General features: G+C 46.0%; 1 protein-coding gene across 1 annotated transcript; it reads left to right on the top strand.

The window, feature by feature from the left end:
• The first annotated feature begins 7,847 nt into the window (after positions 1-7,847).
• Positions 7,848-8,399, top strand: LOC149152061 (uncharacterized). The gene has a single exon (XM_089443359.1). It carries the CDS (start codon positions 7,848-7,850, stop codon positions 8,397-8,399), a length of 552 nt encoding a protein of 183 aa, XP_089299485.1.
• Positions 8,400-8,692: the final 293 nt, after the last annotated feature.

Here is an 8,692-nt window from a genome sequence, read left to right as displayed (position 1 = left end):
ATTATTAGATGGTTACTTTTATTGCAGCAGTTTGATCTAACCATTGTTGATAAACCAGGGAGAGAAAATGTTGTTGCTGACTTCTTGTCCAGATTAGATTTGTTTGTAGATGAAGATGGGATGGTGGATGACCAGATGCCTGATGAGCATCTGTTTGCTATATCAGTACTCTCTCCATGGTTTGCTGATATAGCAAACTACCTTGTTTCAGCTCAGTTCCCTCCGCACCTCTCTTCAAAAGAGAAGAGCAAAATCATCAGAAAGAGTGCCTCATTTACATGGATTGGGGGCAATCTGTTCAAGCTTGGCCCCGATCAGATCTTAAGGCGTTGTGTAAGGGAAGAGGAAGTCTTTGACATCCTCCTCACCTGTCACGATGGGCCTTGTGGAGGACATTTTGCAGAAAAGAGAACTGCCTTCAAGATTCTGCAGGCAGGCTACTATTGGCCCACACTGCATCAAGATGTCAGAAGATATGTCAGCCAGTGCGACCAATGCCAAAGAATGGGGAAACCGACCCAAAGGGATGAGATGCCTCTCCAACCTCAAGTGACTCTTGAGCCATTTGAGAAGTGGGGCATGGACTTTGTGGGTCCAATCAATCCCTCTTCGAGGCAAATATCCTACATCATTGTGTGCACTGACTACCTGACGAAGTGGGCAGAGACCAAAGCCATCAAAGCAGCAACAGAAGAAAAAGTGGCCGAGTTCTTGAGAGAGAACATCTTCTATAAGTTTGGCTATCCAAGAGAGCTGGTCACCGATCAAGGGAGCCAGTTCACCTCCCACTTGGTTGGAGATCTCCTAGCTCATCACAAGATCAAGCATAGAACCTCCACTCCCTATCATCTTCAAGCAAATGGGCAGGTGGAGGTCACCAATAGAGCATTAGAGGGGATCTTGACCAAAGTGGTGAGCAGCAGCAGAAAGGACTGGGCAGATCGCCTGGTTGAAGCCACCTGGGCTTACAACACCACTTGGAAGACCACCACCGGCTTCACACCTTATGAGCTGGTCTATGGGAAGAAGGCTTTGCTGTCCATTGAGTTTGAGTATAACACTTTGAGGATGGTAGCTCAGCTGGACTTAGATCTCAGCCATGCACAGCAAGAAAGGTTGTTGCAGCTAAATGGGCTGGATGAGCACCGCATGCAGGCCCTCCTTCACTCAGAAGTGGTTCAACTTCAGAGGAAGGTGTGGCATGACCAACATCTCCATGACAAGCAATTTCAGCCGGGAGATTGGGCTTTGTTGTATGACTCCATATTCAAAGATTTCAAGGGGAAGTTGAGAACCAGATGGCTAGGACCATATGTAGTGGAGCAGTGCCATGACAATGGATCTGTCCTCATTCGAACCATTGATGAGGAAGCCATTCCCATGCTTGTCAATGGGCACCGATTGAAGATCTACAGGAAGCCTCCCTCAAGACAAGAGTTTATCAGCACTATGGAGAAATCTGTTTTGGTCATAGAGAAGGGTTCTGCCTCCATTTTGGGCATACCCTGAAGAAAAAAAAATAAAAAAGGAAAAAATAATAAAGATCCGTGGGTGAAAACCTCTCTGAGGCGCCCAAGGCAGGCAGTAGGGGTGAAAACCTCATTGAGGCGCTCCTATTGTCTTTCAAAAAAAAAAAAAAAGGAGAAAGTTTAAAAAAAAAAAAAAAGAGGATCCTTGAGTGAAAACCTCTCTGAGGCGCTCAGGGCAGGTAGCAAGGGTGAAAACCTCTTTGGGGTGCCCCTGCTATCTTTTCAAAAAAAAAAGAGAAAAAAAAAAGAAAAATCAATAAGCACAATAAAAGTTTTGCATGCAGATGTTCTATGGAGGAGAAGAAGCCTCTCCACTCCAAGCCAGGGGCCTTCATCATGCTATCAAAGGATGTCATCAACACCTCCTCCAAGAATAACAATGTTTTTCAAGGTATGTGCAATTTTCATCATGATTTGGATCTTCTACAGGAAGATACAGTTTTCTACAGGAACAGACAGTCTTCCTACAGGAAGACGCGGATCTTCTACAGGAAAGTGCAAAATTTCTACAGGAAGCTCTGTGTTCTACAGGAAACTTCCTGTAGAAGGTTGCGACGGCCGAAATGTGTTTTAAATGAAGATCTAGCGACTGAGGAATGGATTGAATGCATGCATGCCACTGATGGCACCCCTGAACATTGCTATTATCTTGCTCCACCATCCTCGTCGCCATGCAACCAAGATCCCTGCAGCAGCACAACAAAGCAATGAGTTCTCGGGAAAAAACATCTGTCAAAGAAAAACCAAGCACCGAGAGCCATACCACATCCACGTTATGCATCAGAAGCGCTGGGATCGTGATCGAGAAGCCAGAACCGCCAGCATGCAGCATGCACCCAAGGAGGTGAGACTGTTGCAAGGCTCCTGCGGGAATCCTGTAGCAGTCAAACCTGCAGGAGTGGATGCCATTCATCGGCCAGCCATCTGCAAGCAAAACGCGGGCGCATGCAACCAGAACGTCCACCACAGCGCCAGCATCCCGTGACCACGAGCCTCCGGACTGTGTAAGCCACATGCAGCAGGTAGATCCGTCGTCCAAAAACCTGAAAATCATATGCAGACGCGCGCAGGTAAGTGTTCTAATCCTTCTCTCCATCAAATCGCATGGATATTACTTTGATTTGTTTTGCATGGCATCAAGGTGAATGGTTGAGCGGCCGTAAGGCCAGTTGACTGGCCACATCGGCTAGTGAAGGGATAGTAGGATGATGAGGTGGCAGCCACAACAAAGGACACACGCAGCACGCACGTGAAGATCAGTCCCGTCAACCGTGAAACGAGTTTAACCGAAAAGGGCGGCGGCAGATCTGTGGGAATGAATGCGGCAGCAAGCGAATGTGCAGGCGGATGATGGGTGATGTCACCCAACGGTCCGGCGGGGACAACTCACCCCCCGCGCCACGAGCTGCGCCGATTCAAAATCTAATCGGCTCGATTAAGCGTGTATATCCATCAACCTCACTTCAAGACTCGAGTAACTCCTCTGATTACCTCTGCATGTTGATACGCCAAGCTCTCGGCTACCTGAACGCTGGTAAGGCACCTCTCGACCGCTGTCCAACTATAGCTCCCCCCGAAGTCTGCGCACTGCTCCTACAGGAACAGTTTCTACAGGAACGCAGTCCTACAGGAAGCAGTATCTACAAGAAAGCAGTATCTACAGGAAGGTGAAGTATTCACGTAAAAAAAAAAAAAAAGGTGGCGGAAAAGAGGTAACCCTGAAACTCCTTCCGCAATTGGTTTTCAAAGGTGGCAAGGTCATTATTCACAGTCTGGTCATAAAAGATATTGGATTACCGTGCCTATACTATCGCTTCTACAGGATAGCAGTATAATTAGACTGTGGTTTTGTGAATTCATTGCATGCTCTGTCTATAAGACCGAATTTCCTTTATATCTACCGCCTTTGGTCAAAACCACTGTGTTCGTCATGCCTGGTGGGTTTATCAGGCGAGAACCCACAGATTCCGCCAAATTAAGGAGAAACCCGGCAGTGGTTGAGCTCTTCACCAGAGCACAATGGATGCCTTTTTGTGATAAGCTACAAGGCTACGATGATGAAGTAGCCGAGGAATTCTTGCAGGCCTTGAAGCCTAAATCCCTGACACTGGCCACGGTAAGCTTCCGAGGCCTCAGCCTCCAACTCACCCCAGAGCACATAAGTCGAGTCACGGAACTGCCCATGGGTCTGCCGTGGGATAAAGAAGAGCGGAAGCAGAGCCAGCAAGCAAAGAAGGAGTTCTTCCCGCCTGAAGAATCATTCACAGAGGACAAAAATGGGGTGAAAAGGACAAGCCTGTTGCCACCGTGGAACGAAGTCAGTTTGCAAATTATGAAATATATCACCTGTGAGGGTCGTTACAGCATCATATATGCGTATCACTTCAGGCTGCTCAATGAACTAAGACACCAGATTGACCTCCCTGCAGCACAGAGGCTGAGCATTCCTTACTTTTTACTGCAGTCCTTGATGGAGTGCTCTACAAAGCTCAAGGACAGAATCCCTGATCAGATAGCCCATCATGGGCTGATAAAATTGCTTGTGGAGGATGCTCTTCACTCATATAAAGTCCCCCTCGCATGGGAATCATTTAGGAACTTAACACGGGAAGGGGACATAAAAATGTTGCTTGAAGAAACGGAGTCCTCTAGCGGTGAAGAAGAAGAGCCCGTAGCCAAGAGTAAGAAAGGGAAAAGCAAAAAGGTCCCGACTCCGACACAAAAGGAAGAACGAAAGGAAAAGGAGGAGGGAAAGGATGACAGAGCAAAAGAAGACACCCCCATCCTGTCAGCAAGGGAACAGAGGTTGAAAAGCAGGGCAGTCAAGACTGAGGTGGTCCCTGCCAGCCCAAGCACCTCGTCAGCTCCTGCAGGCAAAGCCAAAAGCAAAATCCACGCAGCCAAGCAAGAAAAGGTGGCGGAAGTTGCATCTACAGGAACACAAGCACAGGCTTCTACAGGAAGCCCGAAAACGCAAGCACAGGCTTCTACAAGAAGCCCGAAAACACAAAAACAGGCTTCTACAGGAAGCCCGAAAACAAAGATAAAGGCTTCTACAGGAAGCCCGAAGATCAGTAAGGAACAGGCTTCTACAGGAAGCCCAAGAGCAACAACCAAGGCTTCTACAGGAAGCCCGAAAATCATTGGAGGACAGGCTTCTACAGGAGGCCCAAAAACGGAGAAAAAGGCTTCTACAAGAAGCCCGAGATTGGAAAGAGGGGCTTCTACAAGAGGCCCGAAGGTCATTGAGATACAGCCTCCTATAGAGAGTCCGAAGACAAAGAAAGAATCTTCTACAGGAAGCCCGGAAGCGGGCAAAGCAGGGTCTTCCACAGGAAGCCCGAAATCTAAAAAGGAGAGGCCCTCTACAAGGAGCTCCGAGATAGCAAAGCGCAAGAAAGAGAAGGCTGGCGTTCTTGAGAAGGAGGCAGCAGTGGCACTGGCTGCCCTCAGCACACCTCCAAAACCGAAAGAGAAAAGAGAGAGGGAGACCCCTCTACCACCTGAAGTCAGGAGAAGCAAGAGGATGACCACGGGCAAGCCACAGCCTCCACCCAGCAGCCAAACCACTTCAGGGGATGTCCCTACTTCACCCAGTGCAAGGACCCCCTCTAAAACATCAGCCACCCCAGAAAAAGGGAGCCCAAAAATAACTTCCTGGACACGAAAAATAGGCCAGTCGCCTTCCGAAGCCCGACTCAAGGAAATAGGAAAGGGGAAGGAAGCATCACCCTCATCACCACCAGGGGCAGAGAAGGCAGGGCCATCAAAACCAGAAAAGAAAGAGCCTGTTCCGGTCCCGAATCCTCGGCCAAGGACAAGGAGCAGGAGCAAGGTTGCTCAAGGATGAGCAAATGGTTCAGCTGGGGGGTGATGATGAGCCCCAATTTTGGTACAATTTGGGCTCATTTTGGCCTATTCTTCTTGCTCAAACCATTCATTTTTTTATTGCTTATGCATGCATTTCTTAGTTTATTCATGTTGTTTGTAGGAAGAAGGGTAGGCACTCTCTCTATGTGACTAATGCATTTTGATTCCAGGTTTTGGCATTAAAAGGGAGCAAAAGACAACGAAAAAGGAGTTAAGGAGACAACGAGGTGGCACTGCGGGTTTTGGGAGAGGATGTCCACGGTTCTAGGGACATCCCTCGTGATTCCCATCAAGAACTCCGAGCTCTAATCCATCTCCCCTCCGAGCTTAAAAAACGGCCAGCTGTTCTACAGGAACAGCAATTATAAACTGCTCTACAGGAACAGCAATTATGACCATCCTACAGGATCAGCAGTTAAACTCTAGTTGGACAGCCGAGCTCCTAAAATGTAGGACACTTGTTGGATCATCGTTTTTGTATAAGTATGAAGGCTTTAGCCTTAGATAGGTTGTTGAAACTCTCGTATTGCTATTGTAATTTTGGAGCACAGTTCAGTTTTCGTTCCTTTTTGTAAGCCAATTTGGCATGATATCAGTTATGAATAAAGAAGGCAGTTTGTGATCTAGTTCTGAGTTTTTCTTAAGGAGACTATAGCTCTCAGGTTAGGGCCCAACCTGAGAGCCATAGATCCCCTCTGCTGTAGTGTTGTTTCCATTTCATTTCAGCACTGTGAGCTTTCCATTTACACATGCAATTCGAATTACAAGTTGTTGAGTTGGTCTTTTTCATGAGTTAGAAAGGAGATTGCTTATAGTGAATTTGTTTCCATTTGCTTAGTGTAGCAGAGGATAGATATAATCGATTGGAGCTCCAACAAAAAGGTTGTTAAGGCTCACTGCCGTCTCATCTGGGATTGGAGTGAAGTCCATGATTAACCACCAAAAATACGCATTTCTTTATTCCATGATTGCTGCCAACACAGTCACGTTAAGTTAGCTGCTTCTACATGATTCACACCTGCACCACACTTCCTTACCACAGCTTCATGCACGTTCTCTTTCACGTTTAGATTGCTGCTCATCGAATTTACAAGCACAAGTAGTTTAGGTTGATGCATTTTTGGTTAAGTGACAGTCATAAGCATTTGTTTCACTTACACTGCTCTCTCTCGTTCCATCACTTTGCCCTCCATCTTGATCACGCATGCAGACATCTCTTTGACCCCTGCTCCGCTCTGTTACCTCACAAAGTCTTTCATTCCTCACGTATTTCCATTCTCTAGCCTTTCGTTGACATAGCACTTCACCTTCCATCCTCCTCCCTACACTCACTTCCCATCCTAATCTTCCACTTCTAAAGCCATCACCAGCCTCATTCCTACCTTACACATCTCCCCCTACCATTTCATCACACCTCCATCACTCCAAACACTCACAGTAGGTCATCCTGTAGCCATTTATAGACATCCTGTAGAAAACAGAGTATCCTGTAGGATTCTCCACAGCCATCCTGTAGGAGGCCACTCTCTCGGTTGCTGAGCATCTGAATGCGAGGAACCTCTGTGGATGGGTGCTAAGGATCCCTAGGGACCTCTCCTAGCCTCCCCAACCTATCCCACGCTTTCCTTCCTTCTCCATCCCATCTGCACAACCAAACCCTAGTTAGCTCAAGATCACCATCATCCCACACACTTAACAGAAAATACAAAAACATAACTTTCATGATGCAAGTAATTTAGAACGATGCATTTTCATTTATCAGAGGTAGTGACAGCATTGGTAGAAGTTGCATTTACATTCCATGCATTGTAGAGGTCAGACTAGTTAAATTAGGGTTTCCTAGGTTTACATGCTTTGATTTGCTTTCAGTCCATTTTTGTCAAGTAGAGTAGCTTTCCTTTGAGATTAGCTTTCGTCCATCAATTAGCAAGCTTCTTCTGAGAGCCTATAGAAGTTGGCTTGAGCCCTAGCGGACTTGTGCCAGCTGACCAAGTGACAGTTGCGACAAGAGCTAGTACTTGTGCATATAGCACCGTCGCTTCCAAGTTTGTACGAACTACCGGGTTGATAAAATGAGAGACAGGAAGCCCCGGGAGTTGTAGCATTATTGCTACAATACTGGAGCTCACCAGTCTGCGTCAAACCTCAACAAGTTCCAAATACCGTAAAAAGAGAGGACCCAGAACGAACAATGAGGCATTGTAAGAACTGGGAAAAATGCTCTTAAACTTTGGTAAGATGAAAGCCCTAGAGGCTTTTTCTCTAATCTCCTAAACTCTGTTTAAAATGAAAAATCTTTCTTGGAATGCTAGAGGGCTAAACAACCAAACAAAACAGTGTCTTTTAAAGAAGAAAGTCCAAAAGGAACAACCAGCCATAGTGTTTGTGCAGGAAACTAAATGTTCAAGTAGCACGGTAATCAATATCATCAAAAAACTAGGTAAGCGTATGGAATACTTGGAGACTGCTAGCAATGGATGGGAGGGAGTCTTAATCACTTTGTGGAATCCACAAGTGATCAAGATCCTTTCCTCTGAGGTGGCCAGATCCTTCATAGCTGTAGAAGCTCAAGTCGTAGGAAACTCTGAGACCTATATTTTTACTAATGTCTATGGTCCACAGAAGCTAGAGGACAAGCTTCTTTTTTTGAGAAATCTGCTTAACCTGAAGCTAAGGTATCCCCTAGCAAAGGCGATCATAGGAGGGGATTTCAACATGATAACCACCCTCATGGAAAAGAAAGGAGGTATAAGGAAACTCAACAGAGACTCTGAAGCTTTCCTAGACTTCATCAAGACGGCTAAACTAGTGGACGTTTTCCCCAGAAGTGGTGCTTTCACATGGAACAACAAAAGGGGAGGTGAAAGGCAAATAGCTTCTCGACTGGACAAATTTCTAGTAATAGAAGGAATACTACTGGAAGGAATTATAGTGGAATCAAATATTCTTCCCAGTGGAGGGTCAGACCACTGGCCCATTACATTGACTGCTGCAATCTAGGGTACTCTAAGAAATAAAATTTTTAGAATTCGAAAAATTCTAGCTCACCCATCCTGATTTCATACAGCAAATTGAACAATGGTGGAAAGAACCTATGGGCATTAAAGGCACCAAAATGTATAGGTTACAGGGTAAGCTGAAATACATTAAAGACAAAATCAAAATCTGGAATCAAGTAGTCTTTGGGAACATATTCAAAGAAAAAAGAAACTAGAGGAGCAATTAGAGTAGATACATGAAGGATGGATTCATGGGAACATAAACCCAAAAACTGTGACCAAGGAAAAGATGCT

Source organism: Pinus tabuliformis, chromosome 9 (assembly GCF_031772625.1).
Source record: "Pinus tabuliformis cultivar Carrire ecotype Pingquan chromosome 9, CPIR1, whole genome shotgun sequence".
NCBI lineage: Eukaryota > Viridiplantae > Streptophyta > Pinopsida > Pinales > Pinaceae > Pinus > Pinus tabuliformis.
Note: the sequence above shows the minus strand (reverse complement) of the source record. Positions and strands in the feature narration are given on the sequence as shown.